This window comes from Melopsittacus undulatus, chromosome 10 (assembly GCF_012275295.1).
Source record: "Melopsittacus undulatus isolate bMelUnd1 chromosome 10, bMelUnd1.mat.Z, whole genome shotgun sequence".
Taxonomy (NCBI): Eukaryota; Metazoa; Chordata; class Aves; order Psittaciformes; family Psittaculidae; genus Melopsittacus; species Melopsittacus undulatus.
Genome location: NC_047536.1, coordinates 31,338,075 through 31,362,692, shown reverse-complemented (window position 1 = coordinate 31,362,692; position 24,618 = coordinate 31,338,075). Strand labels below are relative to the sequence as shown.

General features: G+C 54.8%; 1 protein-coding gene across 8 annotated transcripts in view; it reads left to right on the top strand.

Annotated features, from left to right (window-relative positions):
• Nucleotides 1-24,618, top strand: part of LOC101877664 (chromodomain-helicase-DNA-binding protein 6) — a 69,771-nt gene that overhangs the window by 22,705 nt on the left and 22,448 nt on the right. For 4 of the 8 annotated variants that reach the window (XM_034067285.1, XM_034067290.1, XM_034067289.1 and 1 more), the window contains exons 2-18: nucleotides 4,361-4,416; nucleotides 12,580-13,079; nucleotides 13,826-13,964; nucleotides 14,316-14,465; nucleotides 16,142-16,207; nucleotides 16,679-16,737; nucleotides 17,088-17,205; nucleotides 18,523-18,609; nucleotides 18,857-19,006; nucleotides 19,306-19,427; nucleotides 20,021-20,264; nucleotides 20,704-20,880; nucleotides 21,615-21,758; nucleotides 22,157-22,412; nucleotides 22,900-23,110; nucleotides 23,601-23,796; nucleotides 24,268-24,432. In XM_034067285.1, the coding sequence (XP_033923176.1) occupies nucleotides 4,384-4,416; nucleotides 12,580-13,079; nucleotides 13,826-13,964; nucleotides 14,316-14,465; nucleotides 16,142-16,207; nucleotides 16,679-16,737; nucleotides 17,088-17,205; nucleotides 18,523-18,609; nucleotides 18,857-19,006; nucleotides 19,306-19,427; nucleotides 20,021-20,264; nucleotides 20,704-20,880; nucleotides 21,615-21,758; nucleotides 22,157-22,412; nucleotides 22,900-23,110; nucleotides 23,601-23,796; nucleotides 24,268-24,432 (2,817 nt within the window). In that variant the 5' untranslated portion in view covers nucleotides 4,361-4,383. The remainder of the gene's footprint in view (nucleotides 1-4,360; nucleotides 4,417-12,579; nucleotides 13,080-13,825; nucleotides 13,965-14,315; nucleotides 14,466-16,141; nucleotides 16,208-16,678; nucleotides 16,738-17,087; nucleotides 17,206-18,522; nucleotides 18,610-18,856; nucleotides 19,007-19,305; nucleotides 19,428-20,020; nucleotides 20,265-20,703; nucleotides 20,881-21,614; nucleotides 21,759-22,156; nucleotides 22,413-22,899; nucleotides 23,111-23,600; nucleotides 23,797-24,267; nucleotides 24,433-24,618) is intronic. The other 4 variants (XM_034067291.1, XM_034067286.1, XM_034067287.1 and 1 more) reach the window with 2 other exon arrangements.

The following is a 24,618-nucleotide window of genomic DNA, read 5'->3' as shown; positions in this document are numbered from 1 at the left end:
CTGCAGCCAATGTGAACTTGCCTCTCTGAGGTGGTTCTATCCTGTCAAGGGACTGTCTGAGCACCTACCACTGCATGGCTGTGCTTCAATGTGTTTTATGAGCCAGGAAGGATGTGTGGCCTGCATAGCTGTAAAATCCTTGCCTGGCATGTGGGAGACTGTGCCCTGAACACCCTGAGCTCACTGTTGTGTTTGCAGAAGCACACTCTGCCCTGGAGACCGCTGTACACTTGGTACCCGCTCCTGCCATGTACTGAGGGGTGTATCTGCTGCCCTAGAGCATCACTGTCAAGATGCTTCTCATTCTCCTCAGTGGCTCTCTGCAGGAGTGCCCGTTTCCTGGTCTGGTGGTGGTGTAGAGATGCATATATACATGGAGTCCTTGGTGCTTGGCTTACATTGCCCAGCTCAGGCATCAGTCATGGATTGCACTCAGTGGTGAGTGCAAAAATGCACATTTTGCTTGCTCAGAGCTGGATTTTTAGCAGATGGTGTTGAGCAAGCAAGAAACTGGATGCTCTGGTGTGGAGACATGTTGTATGGTGGCAAGTTTGGAAAGGCACTTTGGCTTTTGTGCCAGGACCCTCCTCTCCTTCTGACGTGCCAGAGGATGTAGGCAATGCAGTCTGCCTTTCCATCAGGTACGATCTTGAAATGCATCCTTGGCCTCAGCTGTGGCCCATCTGTGGTGGTTTATCCTCAGCAGGCCCTGGGCGTGCTGGGGGCTGTCTGTGATGGTGCTGAAAGGCAGTCCTAGCACACAGCCTTCCCGCAGTGCTGTGGCCTCAGAGGTTGTTCTCCTTTGTCTCTGCTAACATGAAGGTGTTAACATGCTGAGTGGGTACTGGGTGGCACACCACAGCCAAGTGCTGTGGCTGATCCAGGCCAAGGCAGACTACCTCACACGTTCTTCTGGGTGTATCCCTGTCACTGCTATCTATAGAGCTTTGTTCCTTTTCTGTCATGCATTGACCTCATTCCCCAAACTTGGCTAGTGTGTCTGTGGAATGAGTGTTAAAGGTTCTGTAGCCCTGGAGAAGATCTGTCTCTTTCCAGGTTGTCTTGTCTGGGACACTGTGGCTTCTCCATACCTATGTTCTCAGCTTATTTTCAGTCCCCCTTTTTCTTCTCCACCTGAAGATCGTCTTGAGAAGATCTCCTATTTCTGAGGGAAAACCTCTCCTCTGAGAGTGAACCACTCCATGGGGATGTGCACTGATGGGGCTGTGTGTGTAAATGAGATAGAACCACAGCCTGGTTTGAGTGGGAAGGGACCTTAAAGCTCATCCAGTTCCATCCCCCTGCCACAGGCAGGGACCCCTTCCACTGGAGCAGCTTGCTCCAAGCCCCATCCAGCCTGGCCTTGAACACATGCACTGGAGTGTTCAAGGCCAGGTTTGAATGGGTAGATGTTACTGTCATAGACAGATGATTGCTCTCTGCAGTAAGCTGCAGTTGCTTTCACATAGCACTGCCTGTATTTGTGCTTGCAGGACCGGTGTTGGAGTTACATGGCAGGAATGCTGTGTGTGCCTGCTGGATTCTGGGAGAACATGAGCCACATGTTAGCGAGCCTCAGCCTCTAACCTGGGAAAATCACTCCTCCAGCTGCAGAGGAGAGCTTGGCTGCTCGCGTGGGTACAAGGGGAAGAGCACGTGGTCACTGCTTGGTATTGCGTTGGTGTTAGCTCAGATGTGGAATTGCTGATCCTGGTTTTGGCTTGTGTACAGATGCTGCAGCTCCTGGAGGAGCCCAGGCAGGAGCCACAGGAAATACTGGCATGATGTGGACTTGGTTTGGTGTAGGGATGTCTTCTGCTTTCGGAACAGCAAAAACAAATCCAAGGGACCAGGGTAGTAACCTGATGTGCCCCAGATTGTGTAACTGGAAATGTCATTGCTAGCAGGATACTTCATAGAGGCCATGCCACAGCGTGTTGATCTGCTCATGCAGAGGGACAAAACAGCTTTCAGCACTGCTTTGCTTGTCTCCTGAAATGCAGCAAGACAGCTCTGGAGTGCGTGGTCAGCCTGCCAGCGCCGTGTGCCACATTGGTGTGCTCACTGCTCGTGTGTGATGCCACGGTGGCATGAAGATGGACTTGCCTTTGGCTGTGGCAGCCAGAAGTGCTGCTGACCGCCTGGTGCTGGGGTGTTGCAGGCTGGTGTGAGACGTGCATCAGTTATCTGGGGTTAAAAAGGCATAAAAAAGGAGAATAAAACCTCCTCACTTGTGGCAGTGGCAATAAAGCTGAATCCAGCAGCCTGGGGCACTTGCATGATGTGCTGGTGGGAACATGTTGATCTCCATATGAAAACTATAAGCTCATTTAGGAAATTGGGCTGTCTCATTTGAGATTAGAGTTTCTCTTTAATCTGCAAATACTTAATTAGCATGGAAATTGGTGGTTAAATGGAGTTCTCAAATGTATATATCTGTATGGCAGTGTGGCAGTGCTCCCTACCAGGTAGTGTTGTTTCACTTTGGGATGCTGGACAAGTTCCTGGCTCTGAGTCCAGGCAAGATGCTTTGGATGCAGCAGGCAAAGCAGACAACAGCACCATGCAGACATGAATGTGTCCCTTTTGTCCTCTGCAGCTTGTCCTCTGAGAGGTGATGGAAGCACATGCTTGCTCCATAGGATTATGAGCAGTATGGTGCGTAAAAGGCCCAGGTTCCTGGTGGCTGGATTCACAAGTGGCCGCTATGACTCTGGTCCCTGGCCAGCAGAGTTTACCACAGCATTCCACAAACCAGGATGACATGTTACCCCAGGAGCTGCTGCAGGGCCCTGTGAGGATCTCGGTGCTGTCATCCTCACTGCAGCTAGCCCTGTGCGTGGACAGGAGACCAGGCACCTGCAATGACTTTGCTGGGCCTCTCCTTGCGTGCAGATGACTTTGCACATGGTCTGAGCACGTATCCACGTTAAACCATCTCCTCTGGGTCTAACTGGTGTCCCAGCCTTGTTTTATCGAGACAGATGCGCACACTGGGTTCAGTGCTATGGAAATACACATGTGTATGGTAGGGGTGATACTGTTTTGTGCCTGTCGCCATCTGGAAGAAGAGGTTGGAGCATAGAAAAGAGCTGTCTGCTGGTGTTTGAGACCACTGCTGAGAATGGGACTGCTCTGCTTCAGTCATGGAGAAACCTCCCCAGGGGCTGTGCTCTCCCATGGCTTTCCTTGGCCCTTGTCCCCTCATCCCTGTGCTCATTCAGAATGTGCCAGAGGCTGACCAAGAGCTCCTTCACTGCTGTGTGCCAGTGCTGCTTGGCCAGCCCAGTGGCTGGGTTTGTGCCATGCCTCTTGCACAGCCCTAAAGCCAGGGATGCTCTGCACCCTGCTACGCTCAGGGGACTGTAGAAGTCCTGCCCTGATGCTAACTTGAACCTGGAGAAGTTGTTCATGAGGCAGTTTGTGTGTGCGAGTGTCCTTGTGCACCCCTTGGGAAAAACATGTATTGGGAATGGGCAGACTACCACAGAGGGGCTGCTCCTGGCCTTTCTAATGACACAGCGGGGAAGCAGTGAGCCCGTCTTCCTCCTGTGTCTGGTGGTGTCCAACCTGTGCCCAAGCCCCAGGGAATTTGGGCCTGGGTAAGTGTGTATCTGTCCCATCTGAGGGTGCATGGCAGTTGTGGAGGGTGCTGGGTGTTGTGTTCCTGCAGGGAGCTGTGTCCCGAGGGCACAGATCCCTCATCATTCTGCTCCTCTGGTGGGGACCTGGTCGCAGAGGTCTGGCACTTGGGTGCTGCTAAGAGCTGCACTCACAACTGCAGCCCCTCTGCCAGGCCTGGGGGGGCTCACTGGGGAGATGGTGCCTGCCAGTGTGGTTCTTGCCCCTTCTTGTTGGACCCGTCCTTGTCATTGTGGCAGCTCTTCCCTGGTATTATGGCTTGCAGCCTTTAGTATCAGGGCTCCTGCATCCTCTCTTTATCTCTTTCTGCTGTCATCGCTGCTTGGCAGAGGCTGGTTTGTTTACTGCTTCCCTCTGCTGCTGCAGGGCTGGCAGCATCCAACACGTCTCTCAGGGGCTCCTGGGGTGGGTTTGGGGCTCGGGCAAGGTGCACTGCATCTCTGCTAGCCCCGAGTGTGCTGCTTCATGCTGGGACTATGACTGCGAGGTTGGTCTAACACAGTGGGGCTCAGGTACCACCGAGGTGTCAGGAGAGCTGTGGTTGGGCTCCCTGCCATGGCTCAGCAATGTCCCTGAGAGCATTTCTCTCCTGCAGCTCCGTTACTCCGAGTAGCACCGGGGCTGGCTCAGCCTCCTGACGAGGTGATGTGGAAGGATGGAGTACCTCGGGTTCACCACTCTCTTTATTGTGAATTTCTCTTTGTGTTGTGTCTTGCAGAAATAACATTCGTCCCAGATTTGATGATAATGAAAATACAGAAAAAAGAAAAGCAGGTTTGTGACCCTTTCTCTCTCCTTCTCCCAACTCAGCTGGCAAGCCCTGGGGACCATGTCCTGTGTGTGGATTGGTACAGTTGATGTGTGGTGGGAAGGGGTTTGGGGGGGGGGGTTGTCTTTCATTTCCAGACAAGGCTGCAGCTCCCCGTAGCTAAATCTGACCTGAGCTGCAGCCTGGAGCAGATGAGTCTGATGTGGGCAATCAAACGAGGTGGGGTTTATCTTCAGTAGTGGGAATGCTCTTGATTTGGTGCTGTTCCCTGTGGAGAAGCAACCCTTCCTTTCCCTCGAAGTCCTTAGTATTGGTTCTTGTTTGAATCTCATTGCATATATTTGTTACAAAACTGCATGATTGCTGTGATTGCTGCTAATAACATGATGCTCCAGGACTAACAGCAGCGGGGAGGCTGGGGACGATCACGTCTGCGGGGCTGTGAGGGCTTGGCCAGGGAATCTTCCCCTGCTCAGGAATAATCCCATCCCACCAAGCTGCCATTTCTGAATTGCCGCATCGGATCATAACTACCTGCTGCTCCCAGAGGAGATTTATGAGCCAGTGGTCTTTGTGTTAACCATGTGCAGAGGAAGAACCAGACCATCGGCACTCTGAGAAGGGAAAGGACCTGTTACATGCATGGAGACTGGCTCTGCCTTCTGGGGTGAAATATGGCCGGAGGTATAAAACAAACCGGTCCACCCTGAGCTGATTTGTGTCTGTGCTGCTTTTAATGGGAAACCATTAAAGTGAACACTGAGCTAAGGGATAAATCTGTTCGAGAGCACGAGCTGGTGCCATTTCTAGCCAGCTCTGAAGCAGCGTCTTCATGCTGCTCAGGGCAACTGCAGATCATGCCGTCATGGCAGGTTAATGGGGAGGAGGAAGGGAGGGTTTGGAAAAGGCAAGTGTGCTGCTCTGAGCTTGCAGCAAGCCAAGTGCTGTGTACAGAACACGGATGCTGTGGGAAGCAGTGAGTTTATCCGTGCATCCTAAAGATGCTGTGAAGAAGCAGAGCCAGGCTCAAGGTGAGGAGCAGTGCTGGGTCACTCCTGGTGTGGGGCAGGGGGAAGGCCTGGGGCAGAGGATGCTCTGGGGCACAGGTAAGTGATCTCTCCCCTCTGATAGAGAAACTCAGGTGAGAAATAACCACCACTCCATTGGACTAATATAGCAGGTTTGGGTGGAAATGGGATTGCTCTGGAAATGGGATTGCTGAAATGACGTGGGGTTTAAGCACAGCAAAACCATCCTCCCCCAGCATTTGGAGATTGTAGAGGACTCAGCTGCCAACGTGTTTTGTGTAACAGCCCCTGCAGATGTAGTCTTGGAGGGAGATAAAGGCATGCCAGTGTGAGCAAGGAGGGGCAAGGGTCGAGCTGCTCATCTCCTGAGCTTTGAGCCGGCAGCAGTGTAGGACAGCCCATACAGCATGGCATGCTGCAGCCTTCCTGGGGCCACCAGCTCTGCTGGGCTGGGCTGGGGTGTCCCCGGAGGGTCTGGGCAGCAGTTGGGAATGCTGCTGTGAGGTCAGTGTGTGGAAGAGAGCCCAAGCAGGGCTTGGGTACCCTGGGTACCTGGTCAGTGTGGTGAAGGGGGTGGTTACTCCCTGAGGTTGGTGGCTCCCTCCTGTACTGGAGGTAAAACCAATGGGAGGTGCCATTCCGTGTCCCCAGGAGCTCCCACACCTTATTAACAAACTCCTCATGGCACCAAGGAGGGACATTGCCTTCAAAAGCCCATTGAACAATCTCTCTGGAGAGGATGAGATGTTGTGTGGTTCCCAGTGCTTCCTGTTTCCCTCTGTGTCCCCTGCCAGCCTCTCATCTGCACAAGTTCCATCTTGGTTGACCCATAGGTTCAGGCCCCTGGATACAAAGGCTGGCAAATGTTGGTACCCTTCACGTTGGTGAGGGATGGCAGGAGAGTGTCTGCTTCCTTTGGCAATAGGTTATAGACGTGTTCTCTCCTTTCCCAAGGCTGTGGCTGCCCTGAGGAAGTGCCTGGCCCTGCCCATGTGCATTACAAAGCCTGGGGTCTTGCAGCAGCCTGTCCTGGGAGCAGTTCCTCTCTGAGCCCCCTTGGTTCCCGTGCAGCAGTGCCACCCTTCCTGCACGGATCAGGATAGCACTGTAGACCAGCTGGTGCAGCAGATGAGGGGCTGTGTTTACATGACTCTTGTTCCTTAGTAACACGTGAGAATCTGGTGCATTTGTCACCAAGCTGTGACTAACTCAGAAACCTGTCACTTCCCTTGTGACTTGGGAGGCTTCATGCCAGGGCGCCTTGTCTGCTGGTGGAGCTGGGGCAGGGGACCCGGCTGCCCCCAGGAGCCATGGCAAGAGATGGATTGTCTTTGAGGGCTTCAGGAGCTCCATCGCTCCCTGGGCTGCAGCTCCCGTTTGTGTCCTGCTCCTCCCTGGGCAGTGAAGTCTCTTCTGAGTGTCTGGTAAAGCGAAACGTGAGCTTTGATGTCTTTGATGTCTGGAGCAGCCTCAACACTGTGGGAGGGGAATGAGGGCTCCCCAGCCTGAGGGCACTTGAGGCTCTGTCCCTGCTGTGTCTGAGGGCTCCTGGCCCATCCTGGGCTGTCTTAGTCAGGTCAGGGGCTGTGTCTGTCACATGCAATGACCCCAGTGCTGAGTGCATGGAGCAGTTCTGCTCTACCCAGCACCTTGTGGACACCCACTGCGAGCAGGATGCAAAACGGGAGTGGGGAGCTTCAGGGCTCACCCGCAGCCGGGAGCATCCTCCTCCTGCATGGTCCTGAGGGCTCCGTGCCCTGCTGCTGCTCATGGCAGCACACTGCTGCACAGGCCCTCCTCTTGTCATGCTCTTTCCCTGCTTTCCTTCCCACCCTGCCAGAGGACTGAGCAGGAGCACAGCCTGGACAGCAGCAGCACTGCCCTCTGCCCCTGCCGTGCCCTGTACCAGGGCTGTGGGGACGTGGTGCCCGCTGCTGGGGCTGGCTCCATCACAGGATGGAGCTTCCCGGCTGTAGTTGTTGGTGGAGCGACTCGGGAAGGGAGCCAGGCCCCACCTCCATCACGCACATCCCATGGCGACTGCGGAGCCTGCTCAGAGACACGACAGAGGGTGGCACTTGTGTATTTTTAGCTTCTGCTGCATTGCATTAAGAGCTGGAAACGAGGGGTGTGGACACCCAGCGACCAGAAGACAAGAGCCGGTGCTGTGCACCCCACCAGTGGGGACTGCAGCTGCTGGGGAGGGTGGCTCAGTAGCCTGCTAAAGCGTTCTCTATGGAACAAGCTGCCTTTTCTGCTCTCATCATGGGGCTGTGCACATAGACCGGGCTGGTGGCTGTCCCTGTGACCACTCTGCAGGCAGAGCTATGGGATGGTGCCATCAGGCTGGTGGCAGCCTGGCTTTGGTCAGGGCTGTTTGGAGGACACCAAGCTGTGAGGTGCTGGGCACCCCTGGACATCGGCCGCTATCTCAAAAGCATGGAATCTTTTGACGACCACTGCAGTAGGGTCCCCATGAACACTCCATGTATCGAACAGATCTCTGCAGGCTCTAGACCCAAATCCAGACAGTAAACAGGGTTGAATGGTGCTGGTACGTGAGTGCAAGATGATATTTGGCTTGGCAATTGCGTTTTGTGTGGATGTTGTCTGAGCTGGGTGGCTGGGGAGCTGGCTTTGCTCTTGCAGTGGCCTCCTTGTAGGACGGAGCTGCTGTTCAGACATGAGGCTGTGGCAGAGCTTTGCCCTGCTGGGAACACTGTGCTTCTATGGGAAAAAGCCTGTAAGGTCCAGGGGAGAGCCCTGAGGGACGGGATGGGCAGCAGGGTGGGCATGAGGCTGTTGCTCCTTTCCCCTTCCCACTCCCAAACCTTTGTACTGTAGGGTTTGGGTGATGATGCTGGCAGGCGAGGAGGCTCCAACACCCAGCAGTGCTGGTGCCATATCTGCTTTTCCTCTAAGTCCTGGATAAAAACAGGGAAGTGGAGTCAAATTGGAACTATAAATGAAATGAAACCATTTCAACTTAAGGAAACACATCATTAAGGCCCACCCTAACCTTGGCTTTGCCCTCTAATGGGGTCATGCAATTATAAATGCTCTCTCTTGGCCTTCACGGCTCTCTGGGGAGGCTTTAAACAGTTTTTCCCCCCGACCTTCTCTTTGACAGCATGGACACGACTTTGTGCTACAGCTGCTGCTAAGGGACTTGATTTCCTGTATGAAATGTAATTTATAGGAGATTCCTCTGGGAATAAAGAAATGTACAAAGATTACATTAAAATCTATTCTGAAAATGTGAAATCTTTACAGCCATCACCAGAAAACTGCCAGTTGAGAGCCAGTGCAAAGGCACAACCTTTAAGAATAAAAAGCATGGTGGGTGCATGGAGACTGCTTGGGTCTGGACCAGAGGGTTGCTTAGAGATGGGCATCACCATTCAAAATCTGGGAGACATCGTCTTTATTTCCCCCTAGTTTCCAAAACAGCCCAGAAGCAGCAAACCTGCATGTAAGGAACATGGGGGAGAGGCTGCTCAGTGTCAAATTCAGTTTAAAAGGGGTATGGTAAGAAAAAGGACACATCCTGGGAATTTAGAACTACACCTGTAACAAGGCAGGACTGAAAAGATTTTTAGGATCCACTTGCTAAGGACACAGAGCCTAATAATGATATTTTTTTTCCCCAAATATCTCAGGATTAAAAAGCCTGTTAGAGGAGTCACAGGGTAAGGAAGTGATTGAGGAGTCAAATGAATGCTCATGGGGATGGAGCAGAACAGCTTGGTCAGGAAGGCTTTGAACCCAGAGCCATCCCCAATGCCAGGGGCATGAGTTGCCCTTAAAGGGTTTGATAAAGACATTTTGGAGCAAAGTAACACAAGCCCCTACACTTTGGTGTTATTTCTTCTGGAATTGCAAAGGAGCCTGATGAGACGTTGGGAATTGAGGGCTGTCGCTCATCAGGGCCATGTCCATGGGAGGGGAGGTGAGGCAAATGTGACATTAAAAGCCCGGAGGTTTACTTTGGGTATTGTGTAAATCATTAGGAACTATACTAAACACTTCCTTTATGAAAGCAGTAGATTGATGAATAGCCAGGGTGGGTTTTGGGAAGCAAAGCTAATCCTTGCAATCTGCCAGCCAGACCATGGGGGTGAGCTGGGTTTGGGCTCCCAAACAAGTGTTGAGCTGCTTTTGGAGAGCTTAAGCATTGTCCTGGTAAGAGTTGTCTATAACTTAGTGTCTGGTTGAAGAATTGGAAGCAAAGTGCAGGAAAAACATCTTTGCTTTCACCATGTGGAGCAGGGAGAAGGTGCCAACTGATTCCTGCCTCTGAGATGCTGAAATGGAAACAGTCTGAAGAGTTAAGAAAACTCTTTAAGATGTGCCAAGTAATGCATATGGGGAACCAGCCTTGCGTGTATCTTCACTCAGGGCTGTCTCTGCTCCTGAAGGAGCCTGTAAAACACTGGCAGAGTTTGGCATCTTCCTGCAGGTCATCCCAGAGGCATGTTCAGTGGTTTGGAAAGGGAGAAGGAACAGAGCTGAAACCCTCCTGCTGCTGTGTGGAGCAGAGGATAAGGCAGGCGGTCTGAGAGCTGGCCCAGCCTGCCTGAGGGGAGAGGGTACCTCTACCTTAGCTGGTCCGGGAGAGCTCTGCAGGGGAAGGATGTGATGGAGAATGGCACAACAGTGGATGGGAGAGAGCAGGTGATGTGGAGATGCTCCTCTGTACTCACACCTTGAGAACAGGAAGCTGCTTGGGAGGGCAGTGTGATTTAAACAAAATCTGAGGGGTTTTCCCATACCCTACCAGTTTGTAGTGCTGAACGCCAGCGGTGCTTCAGCTCCTCACCCTTTGGAAGCAGAGGTGGTGATTCCCTGTGGCTCCATGAGGACAGTGTGTTCCTGCCTGCAATAAAGAACTGGCCGGGCTGCCCCAGGCAAGCTGCAAGTGTGCTTTGAAACCACACAGGAGCACAGATAACGCTGGCACTGCCTTCTCGGGCTTTTCCTGTTGACTTGAAGCCAGGATAAACTGAACCTCATGGAGGAGAAGTAGGAAAAGCCCTTTCCCTGGCTTGCAGCAGTGTGCTCAGCTCTGCATAGGTATAATCTGTAAGCCTGCAGATTTATACTCAGCAGCACAGTCCTATGTGGATGGCAGGAGCTTGCCATGGACTTGTAGAGATAACATGGAGATTTTTCTCCCCAAGACAAACCAAGCAGCCTTGGGTGCAGGTTTCTGGGCTGGCAGTACCTCGCCTGTGGAGCATCCTGGTTTCCCTGCCCCTCTGTGCTGCTGCTGCCTATGCAAGCACTGGCCATGATCTGCTGTGTCCCACAGGCTGGTGTCTAATGGTCCTTTGATGGCAGGGGCTGTGCCAGAAGCTTCTGGGTACTGCAGGTGCTGCTGACTGATCCCCACACTGCTTTCTGGACACGGATGCCCACAGAGCATCCCATGGCACAGTGTGGTCACTGCTGGATTCGGGGGCTGCCATGGAGGTGTGCTGGTGTGGACACATCTGTGCTCCCACCATAATGGGTTTATCTAGAGGCTGGAGGGGCTGTTGGCAGCCCAGAGAGGATGCAGGAGGAGCAGAGGGATTGGTTGTGTTTTCACACATGTTCTGACAGCTCGGTTGTATAAAGCATTGAACTTCCTATGGCAGCAGGGCTTGTGGCAGGCTGGGATGTCTTCATCAGCACTCACAGAAAGGCCCTTTCCGATTTGCCTGAGCAGCACAACACAAAGAGAAGGCAGAACCCACTCACTAGGTCATGGTTTGAGCCCTGCTCTCCTGACAGCTTTATCAGCCTGTCCCATGTGATGGGGCCTGAAGGTCCTGCTGGGCAGTGGATGTGCTGATGGTGAGTGGGACCTGCCTGGGCTCCATGGCCTGGGCTGGAGCTGGAGGCGAGGCAGTGCATGGGGTAGGGAGCAGCTTTGGACCACTTGGCTGGTTTGCAGCAGTGGAAGCTGAGAGCCAGTTTTGGCAGCGCCTCCTCCACGCTGGTTTGCTGGGATTTGCTGATGCACACAGTGATGGGGACCTGTATCCTCATGCGTGGCCATGGCAGCTCAGCTCCCCCAGGCACAGGCAGTTGGGTTCAGAGCTGCCCTGGGTGCTCAGCACCAATGCCAGCCCAGTCCTGTGAGCTGGGAGCCCCTCTCCATCAGGACAGGTGACATCACCTGCTTGTGGATGGACCAGAATCATGATACCCAGACCTGCTGCCTGTTGGTGGTCTGCCTGGAAGCAGCAGGCCCTTGTGAGACTCAGGGCTACAACCTGGGGCTGGGAAGGAGTAGTTCACCCTCCTGCTGTGCAAGGACGATTTGCTTTCTGTCTGGTATCTGCACTTGGCTGCTGTTCAGCACAGAACCAAAAGGAGATCCAGGCTCTTGGGAGTCTCTGAGCTTTGTAGCTAATCCAGTAAATTGTTCCAGATGATCCCCAGCTTGCAAGATCTGAGGAATGCAAAGGCTGGGACTGATCCTGTTGCTCACCCTGTGGGCTCAGAGGCCACATCTAGAGTGCTGATTTTCTCTTGGCCCACAGTGCGTTCCTCTTTATTGCTTGGGTGCATACTGATGGTTTGCCTGGGTGATGGGATGGCAGCTCTCCTCCATGCCAGCTCTCTGGATCAGACCAGCAGCAGGGACTGGGGCAGAGCACTGGAGATGGCTGATGCCAGAGGTGCCTGCAGCCCTGCTCATGGGTGGCTGCAGGGGCAGCGAGGCTTTTTCCCTTTGCAGCTTGTTTCATTTAGTGCTTCCATCTAATCCAGATCAGAAATCAAAGTATACACAGTGCCCTGTGGGCAATGGGCAGGAGGTGGCCTGGGCACATGGGTTACTCTTGGTTGCTCTCAGCAGAATGGGATGTGGAGTGTGCAACCCAAGGCAGGGCTCTGCTTGGGGGCACAGCCACTTCTGCTCTGGACCTGTGTGTGCTGCTGGAGGCCTCTCCAACCTGTGAGCCTCTGTCAGGCAGGGAAGGGGAGATCCTTCCCTTTGAGCTGCATCTGTGTGTGGTGTTCATAGCCACATTGAGGGACACTGCTCACACTGCCCTGGGTGGCTGGAGCCTCACTGGGGCTGCAGCTCCCCCCAGAGCTCTTTGTGTCTGTGCATTTGCTTCACACGCTGCCTTTCTGTCCTCTCTGCAGCCGCCAAGCTTAAAAGCGCTGAGCCGCTCCCCAATGTCGGATGCCTGGGAGTGCAAGGCACAGGACCCCTTTGCCAGCAGCGAGGAGCAGGAAGAGGTGTCCCACCCGGTGACGGTGACGGCCACGGCCACGGGAGGCCAGTGCCAGTGCCCGGAGGAGGAACCCGATGGGGCTTCCCAGAAGCGGACGAGCACCCAGAATGGGATGCAGGACGCTGGGGGTGGGGGCACGGGGGTGAAGAAGAAACGGAAGAAAAAGGATCTGGGAGAGCAGGATGGGGGAGAAAAAGCAGCGGTGGAGGTGAAACCAAAGAGGAGGAGAGAGCCTAAAGAACCAAAAGAGCCTAAAAAGGCTAAAGAGCCCAAGAAGCCGAAGGAGCCCAAGCAGAGGGAGGCGGCCAAGAAACCCCGGAAACCTCGGGAACCCAAAGCCCCCAAGGAGCCTAAAGATAAGAAGAGTGGCTCTGAGCCTGGCCCCAGAGCAAGAGCCAAGAAGAGCAGGTGGGTGGTGGTGTGGCCTTGTCTCTGTGCCTGCTGTGGATGGGGCTGTGGGCTCACAGGAGCTTCAGCTGGGGCCACCCTGTTGCAGGGTGCTCCGGTTCCTCCTGGTCGGGAGGCCAGGGTGAGCTCTCTGGCCTTGCAGAGATGGGACAGGGGGTGTCCTTTTGGAGATGAGGCCCCAGACTGAGAAAAGGAGCGAAGAGTCTTGGCCTCTCCTTGTCCTGCCCTGTGTGCTGGGGTCAGGACCTGAGGAAGAGGCGAGCAGCAGGCAGGGCGAGTGCTCCATGCGGATGAAATGATTGCTGGGAGTCCTCTAAGTGGCAGATAATGGTGACATAATTTCTTCTGAATTATTTCTAATCATAGCTAACTACTGGCTCATGAATGAAGCAGTTGTTAATTGTGACTTAGGAATCAATATCTTGGGAGTTATTGCTCGGGTGGAAGCGGTGTGTTTGCAGGGCTATGCATGCAGTTGCATGGCCAGGGAAGAGAGTTTTAACTGCTTGGGTTTGGCTGCTCCCAGGCAATTTTCTCATGAAATGGGGCTAAAACCTCAACACAGCTTTGAAATCAGCCCTTCCTGTGCTGCTCTGCAGGTCTGGGGTGTGGAGGGGATGGGTTGCAGGGCTGTGAGCGGGGAAGGAGCATTGCTCAGCCCAGGAGCAGGCACCAGCTCTTTGAAATCTTTCCCTCAAGTGTTCCTTGCCGAGGGTAAGGATCTAACTGTCAGCCTGTCTTGGCAGCAAGGACACCCCTGTGGAGAAGAAGAAGAAAGGGAAGAGGAAAAATGAGATATCAGTGGACAGTTTGGATCTGGATCAGGATCTCCTGAGTCCATCCGTGCAGAGCCCAGAGGAGTCTGCGGAGTCAGCCGACAGCCAGGTATGGCCAAAGCCCTCAGCTGGCTCCTCCATTGCTCCTGACAGCTCCCCTTTCCCAGCACAGTGTGGGGAGGCAGGTCAGCCCCACAGGGCTGGGGAGCTGCCTGTGTCTCCATAGGGCTCCTCTGCCTCAGGTCTCTCTGGGGCTGTGTGGGTCAGGCACTGATGGAGACCTCAGTACCACAGTGATGGGTTTACCTCCAAGGGCTGCCTATTCTTCCACCACCTCCATCCCACTGGGGCAGGGGCTGGGCTAGAGATCAGCAGCCTTGGGGCTTCCTCTGCTCAAGCAAGGAAGAGGTGCTTGGTGTGCCCATCTCCCCCATGAGTGCCTTCTTCATCCCACACACAGAAACGCCGCTCAGGACGGCAAGTGAAAAGGAGGAAGTACAACGAGGACCTGGATTTCAAGGTGGTGGATGACGATGGCGAGACAATAGCTGTGCTGGGAGCTGGACGAACCTCTGCACTCTCAGCCTCCACTCTGGCGTGGCAGGCAGAGGTAGGGCTGGATGTGGGGCTGGGTGGTGGGGCCTCCTGCACGGTCTTCCAAGGGTGTCAGTGCCAAGGTTTGAGGAAGCGGGGGATTCCAGCACAAAAATGAGATGAGAGTGAGCCTGTCTGAGAGGGTGCAGGCTGGCTTTGCACCACTGTGAATGCACAAGGGATGGCCAGGAGGTTTGTAGGTCCAACTGTCACCCTCCTGCTTGGAGACTAAGGCCTCTGGAACATGTTGTGTAGCTGGACTTGTCCCTGAAGACCTGTCATACCCACCTTTGGCTCCTGTCTCTGTAGCTCCTGTGCATGAGGTTAGTCTGTCAACTGAGGGCTTTGTCAGTACCAGGTCATTGTTTTCAGCCCACACTGCTGCTTTCCATCAGTGCCTTGGAGTGCAGAGGTGCCCAGCCTGACACCATCAGGCAGGCTGATCCATAGGGAGTGTGACAGGGGTCTGGGCAGTGTGGCAGGGCCAGCCATAGTCACTACGGTTTGGGCCTCCTCTCCCCACTGGTTCAGCCCTGGCTCCTAGTGGATGCTGGCATCTGCTTCCTGCTGGTCTCTGTGTTGGATCCTGCAGCTCATCCCTTGTCTCTGGTCACTAACAAAGCTGCCAGATAGTAATAATGATCACTAGTTGTCTTCATAGTGTTCCTGTGTCTCTCTCTAGTCCCCTTCTCACTAAGCTTTGGGGAGATGCCTACAGTGCTGCTGCCCAGGGCCATGTCCCAGCTAGGCTTCAGGCAGTGATCTTTCCAAGTGAAGTTTCCAAAGGAACAGGTGGGAATGGGTTGCCTTTGGCATGTGTCTGTGCTGCCACGCTGCAGCATGGACTCAGTCCTGGGCTTCCACCTCAATGTGTCCTGCTCCAGATGAATTATTAAGGCTGGTGTCTGATGGCAGCGAGGTTCTCTGTTGCTGCTCTGGCTCCTGCCAGCAGGCTTGGCTGGGCCTGGCTGTGGCTGCTTCCAGGGTCAGGACTGACCCAGCAGGGCACAATGGGAGTGCTGAGGCCTCAGAGCTGCTCTCCCCATGGCCTGGACTTGCAGCTTTTCCCCCTCTATCCTGGCCACGTTCTTCAGCAGCTCTGAGGTGGTGCAGTGCTCCTCTGTCAGCCTGCCAGCAGTGAGCCATGGACCTATGTAAACCATGCAGCCTGGGTCAGCTCCCAGCCATGGGATGCTGCAGGTGGCTGTGGTGGCAGCACTGTGCTCCTGGCTGTGTTCACACAAACCCTTTATGGCCATGGTCAAGCTGGAGCCCAGCAGCACCAGGGTGGATGCCTGGGCATGGGGAAACACAGTGACTACAGCAGGAGCATCTCTGCCTGTTCCCCTTGGCTGTGTTACACTGGTGTGGGGCAGAGCTGCCCAAATAGGGCAGAAATCCCCTTGTGGGCCACAGGACTGCAGCTGAGGGGGCTTTTCTGGGACACTTGCCACCCTCTCTGGCTGCCCTGGTTTAGCTGGAAGGACCCACACAGCTAAGCATGACAGTGCTGTGGTGGCCCAGGGAGCACAAGGCAGAGGGTTGGTGTAGCCAGACCCTCACAGCCAGGAAGGGTTCTCCACGTGCAGCTCTCCCAGCTCTGCCTGGCTGCTGGGCTGGGAGAGGAGTGCGAGGAGGGTACCAGAGGCCATGCAATGAGCTGGGAAAACAGCTCTGCTCTCCTGTCCCCAGGAGCCTCCTGAGGATGATGCCAATATCATCGAGAAGATCCTTGCCTCCAGGATGGTGCAGAAGGAGGTAAGTGGCAAAGATGTCAGTGGGGCTGGAGGTCCCTGGGCAGAGGAGAGATGGGACCTGCCTGCTTTGTGGAGCAGGGACCTTAGATTCAGCAGCAGTTGGTGCTGCTGTGCCATTCCTTCCAGTTGCTCTTCTGAGGGTGATGCTGGGGTATGGGTTGGGGGTGAGTGTGGTGCCTCTCCTGCCCTGGGCACCAGAAAGCCTCTGGAGAAGGGTCAGGCCTGGGCTTATAACATGGAGGTGTTTGAGTCCCCTTGCTCAAGGGTGGCCTCACACCACGTTCCCCAGGGTTACCAAGCCTCCAGGGCAGCAGCACACTGAGGGCCTGGCCATCCTCACCATGCATGGGGCTCAGCCTGCCTGGAGCCTGTGGCTGGGCAGGGGATGCCTATCTGCTCCCAAGCCACAGAAGATGCCCCCGGCTCCTGCACAGGTTCTTACTGTCACTGATTCTCCTTCCCTTGGTTTCAGACTCATCCCGGGGGCCTGGCATTTGAGATGGAGGAGTTCTACGTCAAGTACCGGAACTTGTACGTGCAGCGTTGTGATGCTCTGTGCTGTGGCACATGCACTGGGCATGCAGGAACAAGGGCTGGGTGCTCCTTCCTCTGTCCCATCCCCAGCATCCCTGTGTCACTGCTGCTGTCCTCTGGAGCAGGCCCCAGCAGTGGGAAGCCTGAAAGCTGCTGTGGCTGCAATGCTCACTCTTGGCCTGGACCTTGGCCATGGCTTCCTTGAGTTTGGGGTTTCACATGGGGAGGCATAGGCTGGGTGTTCTCTGGGTCACTGGGAGATCTCTGCTGGTGTGGGTGGTGAATGGGATTGGGTCCAAAGGCTTCTTTGGTCGTGTTTTGTTGATGTCGTTTTTTTCCCTCTGCAGCTCCTACCTCCATTGTAAATGGGCAACTTTGGAAGAGCTGGAGAAGGACCCCAGGATCTCCCAAAAGATAAAACGCTTCCGCAACAAGCAGGCTCAGATGAAGCATATTTTTACAGAGGTGAGAGCTGAGCACAGCAAGGAGCTGTGTCCAACCCCAGCACACCCAGCCTGAGCTGAGTGATGCCTCTGCTACCTCCCTGCCCCAGCAAACCAGCTCCAGGCCCAAAAGTCAGGGCTGGGAGTAGCTCAGGGATCCTGGGTGCTGCCCAGAGCCACTACCTGTGTGGCCTTGCTGACAGGCAGCAGCATGGCACCTCCTTGAGCTTTCAGGCTGGATTGAACCAGCACAAGAGGGTGAGCAGGTTGGGATGCTGGAGCCAAGGCGCCATGACAGCACCCTGAACACCCATGGTGTCACTGGCAGAGATATGGGCAGGGTGACAAATGTCACTTGCCAGGTACTGCCAACACTGGAAGTGTTGCTCAATGGGAGGGAGGGCAGCATGCAGTGCTGGAGGTGCTTTTGTTGTGCAGAGGTGCTATGGGAGAGGGAGCTGTAAATGTGTGGGCTTATACCTGCCTGCTCTGCTCTATACACAAATTTATCTTGTTTAATATGAAAAGTGTTTCATAATTTATCTTGCTGCTTCAGAGATAGTTGTTGGATCCCCTCAAACTGCCCCTTACAAGTGTAAATGAGGCCAGTAGGCTGTGAACATTTCTCTATGGATGTAGTTGAAAGCTGGGGGTGTGTGTCAAGTTTCTCACTCCCAAGACTGTTTGGGGTCTTTCCCAGGGTGCAAAGAAAAGGCAAGTGTTGGAACACATTGTACCACTAGCAGCTTAGCAAGGAGCAAATGCTCTTTCCTGTGATGAACTGGGGCTTGGGGAGCTGTGAACATCAAAGCCTGGTTTTTCTCCTTCCCAAGCCCTAGACAGTGTGTCTCTCTGGGGACCACTGCTAGTCTGAAGCCCACTCCTCCCATGGTGTTCCTGGCAGGAGGATGAGCTCTTGCCTTATGAGCAGTTGTTGCTGGGGACTGCTGAAAGAGAGGCAAAGACAGAGAACAAGGTATCATCTCTTGCAGAGGAGTGGAGTTCATCGGGTGCTGCGTGTGGCTCTCTGGATGCTGTGCATAAGGAGCATGCAGCTCAGGGCTTTGTACCTTGGGGCCAGATGGGCTGGAGAGGACGTTCCTGCCTCCCAGCAAGGGCAGCATGGAGCTTGCTGCTGCTCTAAAGGAAGAGCTTTGCCTTCTCTATCCTCCCTGCCCAGAGACAGATGTCATGTACCTGCGTCCAGGGCACTTGGTGTGCTGCACACAGCCAGCAGCATCCTGGGGACAGATGCCCTGCAGCTGTTTCCTCCTGCCCACCATCTGTTTAACCCTGGAATCACCTTGAACTTCCCTCTTTTTACTGTTTGCTGTCACAGCCTGATGAGGATTTGTTCAACCCAGACTATGTGGAGGTAGATCGAATTCTGGAGGTGGCTCACACGAAGGACCCTGACACTGGGGAGGTGAGTGGCTGCATCTCTTGCCCCATGGAGGGAGGGAGGCTTGGCAGGAGCCCCAGACTCAGGATGTGCAGTGTGTGTCATCTCAGAGCACCCTGAGGCCTTCCCAGCCTTGCACAACGTGAGCCTTGTCCCCAGAAGCCCCCTTGGCACAGGGATAAATGGGGGCTGCTGACTATCCTGTGACTCCTGCATGCTGGGGCTGAGCTGTGAGCCCTACCCTGTCCCTGAGCCTGTCTCTGTGCTGCAGGAGGTGACTCATTACCTGGTGAAGTGGTGCTCCCTGCCCTATGAGGAGAGCACCTGGGAGCTGGAGGAGGATGTGGACCCAGGGAAGATTAAAGAGTTTGAAGCCCTCCAAATCCCTCCAGAAATCAAGCACATGGTAACGTACCCAGAGGTAACGTACCCGGCTGGCAGCTCGCTGCCCTGGGCAGGCAGGGACTCTGTGTCTTGCCAAGGTCCAGCAGTGCTGACCTTCTTGTCCCTGCTGCTGCAGTGCAAGCCCCATGTCCTCCCCTCCAGATGGGTTAGTTAGCAGGACCTGAGGGTGGGATCTGGAGGCCAAGACCTGGCTGTGAATCAGCTGTCAATGATCTGAAGCGTGGTCCTGATGTGCAGCCCAAGAAGCAGGGTCTGGCCTCACTGAGCATTAGCCTCTTCCTCTCCATGGACCTTGGTCCTGCTCTCTCCTCCTAGGAGCGCCCAGCATCTGAGTCCTGGCAGAAACTGGAGAGGTCCCGGGAGTATAAGAACAGCAACCAGCTGCGGGAATATCAGCTGGAGGGAATGAACTGGCTGCTCTTTAACTGGTATAACAGGTGAGGAGGGGCTGGCACCCTGTGCTCCCATGGGATGTCCTGCTGGCAGTAGGGCCCTGGTGTGTGCAGTCATGAACTGGGGGAGCAGAGCTGATAAACGGGGGCCTGACAGAGCAGCCACTGGGATCTTCCAGTGCTGGAGCTGGCAGGCAGCTGCCAGGAAATCTGTTTTAGCTTTGCAACTGAGTCTTCTGGAATGTTTCTCCCTCATAAATGCTGATTAGTCTTGGAGATAGTAGGGCTTAGCTATGGGTGTAAGATACACCTGAGGTTTGGTATTGGCCAGGCTACTAGTGACCCATTCCTGTGGCAGGAGTGCAGGGATATGCATGTTCTCAGCTGCAGTAGGCCATTAGATGCATGTTTTACTGGCTAGTGTGCGCCCAAAGGACAGCATCTTCACACTGAGTCCATCATCTTGCAGGAAGTTGGATGGTCTGGCTTACCCACACCAGTTTGAGCTACTGTACCAATGTCCCCCCACCCTTCATACTGCAGGGTCAGAGAGGTGTGGGAGTAGGTGATATCCCATCGAGACAGGGTGGCTCCTGCCTCTCAGAGCCATGTCCAACTGCCTCTGTCCATCTCTGCAGGAAGAACTGCATCCTGGCTGATGAGATGGGGCTGGGGAAGACAATCCAGTCCATCACCTTCCTCTCAGAGATATTCCTGATGGGAATCCATGGCCCTTTCCTCATCATCGCTCCTCTCTCCACCATCACCAACTGGGAGAGGGAGTTCCGCACCTGGACGGAGATGAACGCCATCGTGTACCACGGCAGCCAGATCAGCCGGCAGATGATCCAGCAGTACGAGATGGTGTACAGGGACACACAGGTGATTGACACACATAGAGCACACCCAGGATGCATTCCCCAGCCCTGGCTTTCTTTGCTTGCGAACCATATGAAGCTTTTGGTTCATCTGGAGAGGGACAGGTGATCTTTTAAGACCCCTTGGCTGTCAAGGGCTCAGGGTGCACTGTGTATGAGTGAAGAACAGGCCCAACTCATGCAGAAAGGGGAAAAAGCAGCAGAGCTCCCACTGCAGTTCTTGTCCAGGCCTGTTTACTGCCCTGAAGCAGTGTCTGGTTTGGAGATATGTAGCCTGTGGCCAACAAGGAGGCTTGCAAGAACGTGTCTGCTGCTTGGGAGAGATGAATTTGGGGAAATCCCAGCTAGGAGCAGGATAACACTGATACTGTCATACAGGCTATCTGATAGTGTCCTGCCACCCTGCAAGAGTCAAGCATTGCATATGGTTTATGTCTCTGTAGGGTAACCCTCTCCCTGGGATCTTCAAGTTCCAGGTGGTTATCACCACCTTTGAGATGATCCTTGCAGACTGCCCGGAGCTGAAGAAGATCCAGTGGCGCTGCGTGGTCATTGACGAGGCACATCGCCTGAAGAACAGGAACTGCAAACTCCTGGAGGGGCTGAAGCTCATGGCCCTGGTATGTCCTGCCCAGGTTCATATGGGAGCAGGGTGGGACAGAGATGGCCATGCCAAGCTGTCAGATGCCATTGCCATGTGCTGCTCAGACCCAGTGTCAGGGCTGAGAGCTCTGTGTCAGAGGGAAAAACATCCAGGACCCATCAGGTTGCTGAAGCAGTGCCAGTGATGGGGAGCCTTTGATTGATGGGGCACTGGTGTCCTGTAGCCATCACCAACTCCTTTCTGCTGAAGAAGAATATTAACCTAGAGCAGGCCAATTCCCCCTGTGCCTTCCCATCTGTGTGCACTGCCAGGCGGAGCACTGCCTGGCCTTGCAGTGCAGCTTAGGCTCCTGTAGCACATGGAAGCAGTGGCTGACCAGCCGTGCACAGCATCCTCTGGTCATGGTGTGCCTCGTGCCATGTTCCCTTTTGTTCTCCCCGAGCTCTGAAGAGGGACATCCTGCCCCAGGTACACAGAAGCTTGGGCTCTGCCAAGTATCCCCATCAGTGCCAGCACAGCCCTGCCTGTGGGTCTTGTGCCAGGGCTGGGCTGAAGCCTGGGAACAATGTGGGATTCTTGGATTTGGCTGTTGTTGCTCCCAGGACACTGCCCTGGATGTGTTCTAGTTCAGCTCTGTGCAGCACTCACAGAGTGCTCCTGAGGCAGGGAGACAAGGAGCATTGTGCTCTCGGACCCCTTAGACCCAGCCAGTAGGTGTGAGCTCTCAACCTGTTTTCTGTGTATACCCAGGAGCACAAGGTACTGCTGACAGGGACCCCGCTACAGAACTCAGTGGAGGAACTCTTCAGCCTCCTGAATTTCCTGGAGCCACAGCAGTTTCCCTCAGAGACAGCCTTCCTGGAGGAGTTTGGAGACCTGAAGACAGAGGAGCAGGTACCTGGAAGAGTGATGCTGGTGACTGTTAGCGCAGGCCACTGGGACCCATGTTCACCAAGCCAGGCACTCTGTCAGACATGTGCTTCATGGAAGTGAATAGGACTCTGAATGCTGGGAGAAGCAAAGTGTGACAGAGCCCTCGATACAGCTTTGAAGAGAGGAGACCATCCTGTGCCAAGGCAGTGGTCTGCTCCCTGCCAGGTTCCCTACTGCCTTTGCATGCCTGGGCAGCAGAGCTCACCCAGCTTTCCCACCTGGTCTGTCCCAGCTGCTTCAGGGTTATTTGTAGTGGGTTTCCAGTGTGGGGAGGCTCTACCATTGCAGACCCCTCTGCTGTTGTCACCATGTGCTTACTATGCAGGGAGGGCAGTGAATCTCTGTTGTTGCTCCGGCAGGTGAAGAAGCTGCAGTCCATCCTGAAGCCCATGATGCTGCGACGGCTGAAGGATGATGTAGAGAAGAATCTGGCACCCAAACAAGAGACCATCATTGAAGTGGAGCTGACCAATATCCAGAAGAAATACTACAGGGCCATCCTGGAGAAGAACTTCTCCTTCCTCTCCAAGGGTGCCAACCAGCACAATATGCCCAACCTCATCAACACCATGATGGAGCTGCGGAAGTGCTGCAATCACCCGTATCTCATCAACGGTGAGGGCTGTGAGCAGGAGGTGTGGGGGGGACAGATATTACTGCAGCATTTACTGGTCATTACTTGCAGAGCTCACCTGGCTTGGGAGCCAGCTGAGGCCCCCATGCCATCTGCTGCTGGTGTGGTTTTACATCCAGGCCCCACACAGGATGCAGTGATGTGCTTGCTCGCCCCCACAGGCAGCACAACTCCCCACAACTACTGGTGGACACATTGTGGTCTTAGAAGCTTGCTGTGTTTGGGGGTGTTCTGGTGTGGGACCCTCTCCAGCATCCCAGCCTGGCTTGTTCTGCCAAGCCCTGAAAAAGGAGTAGAGTAACAGGAGTGGAGGGTCTTCTTGGCCGGTCTCTGGCCAACCTCCCTTGATCTGATGGACTGCATGGGTCCTGTTCCTCACATGGTGGCTTGCTATTGCCCTGGATGGGAGGCTGGAGGCCACTGCAGTGCCAGCCTCACCAAGAGCTCTCATCCCTTCTCACCTGGCAGGGGCAGAGGAGAAGATCCTGGAAGACTTCCGTAAAACACACAGCCCGGAGGCGCCAGACTTCCAGCTGCAGGCGATGATCCAGGCGGCCGGGAAGCTGGTGCTCATTGATAAGCTGCTTCCCAAGCTGATCGCTGGTGGGCACAAGGTGCTCATCTTCTCCCAGATGGTGCGCTGCCTCGACATCCTGGAAGACTATCTCATTCAGAGGCGGTTAGTACAGGCTTCAGCATTCACCACAGCTCCTCCACATCACCTCCATCCTGCACTTGTAGAGACAAGAGGGCCAACAGCTCAGGGTGGAGATTTGGCCATTCTGTGCCCACATATCAAAGGATCCAAGCTGCAGACTACTGCTGGTGGGTGCAGAGACCCCAGAGGTCTGACCTGGCCATTTTGCATTGCCCAGGGCTAGTCTAGGAGTGACCAGACAGAAACAGGCCCTTCCTTCGGTCCTGGTTCCCACATCCGTGCACCATGCATGGGGTCCTGATGATTTTGCCTTTCTAAGAGGAACAGCTTTGGGGAACAACTACAGTGCACACATGCTGATGGGGCCTGAGCCTCCGCTTGTGCACAGGTCCTGCCAGTGAATCCCAGCTGCCTGTGTACCCACACAGAGCCTGCTGGGGGGAGCAACAAGGGGTTTGTAAGCCATTGTTGAGGCCCTGCTGTGACCCTGCTCTCTCCTCTCCCGGAGCAGGTACACCTATGAGCGCATCGACGGGCGGGTGCGTGGGAACCTGCGCCAAGCTGCCATCGACCGCTTCTGCAAGCCCGACTCCGACCGCTTCGTCTTCCTGCTGTGCACGCGGGCGGGCGGGCTGGGCATCAACCTCACTGCTGCCGACACCTGCATCATCTTCGATTCGGACTGGAACCCACAGAACGACCTGCAGGTAACGGGACAGGCAGCCAGGAGATCCTGCAGCACAGCTCCTGTCTGTTGTTGCAGTGGGGAGGGAAGGGCAGCAGCATCCAGCTGGAATGGGATGGGTCGCCAGGGAGCTGGCAGAGGGGCAGGCAGAGGGGACGTGTCATGGGGATATCATGGTGTGGCTCTAAAAACACTGGTGGGTCATAGACCAGGCAATATTTTGACCATACCTGATGTTGGAAGGGGTGAAGTGGTGGGTGCCCTGCATGTGCAGAGAGCCAAGACTCCAATCTGAGCCCTCAGACCTTTCCCAGGGGTGCAAGGGTCTCTGATCCCTGCTCCAGGAGCCATGCCAGGTTGGCCACAGGCACTGGGTGAGGGTGCTCTGGTGAGTGGGACCTGCCTGTGGCTCAGGTGGGCGAGTGGTGGGTCCTGGTGCACAGTCCCCATGCTGTTGGGCTCACTGTGCTTGACACTGCTCCTGCCCTCCCAGGCTCAAGCTCGCTGCCACCGGATCGGGCAGAGCAAGGCGGTGAAGGTCTATCGCCTCATCACCAGGAACTCCTATGAGAGGGAGATGTTCGACAAGGCCAGCCTGAAGCTGGGCCTGGATAAGGCTGTGCTGCAGGACATCAACCGCAAGGGCAGCACCAATGGGGTAGGTTGGCTGTTGGATGGAGTGGGACCAAGCGGGAGGTGTATGGGAGAGCTCTCCTCCTTTCCCTGCAAGTCACTGCCAGGCTGGAGCAGAGACTTGGCAGGCTTTTCGGGAGGGAAGGCCTGTTTCCACACAGTGGCATTGCTGTTGTTTGGCCTGGGACGCACGTGGTGCTGTGTGGGTGAC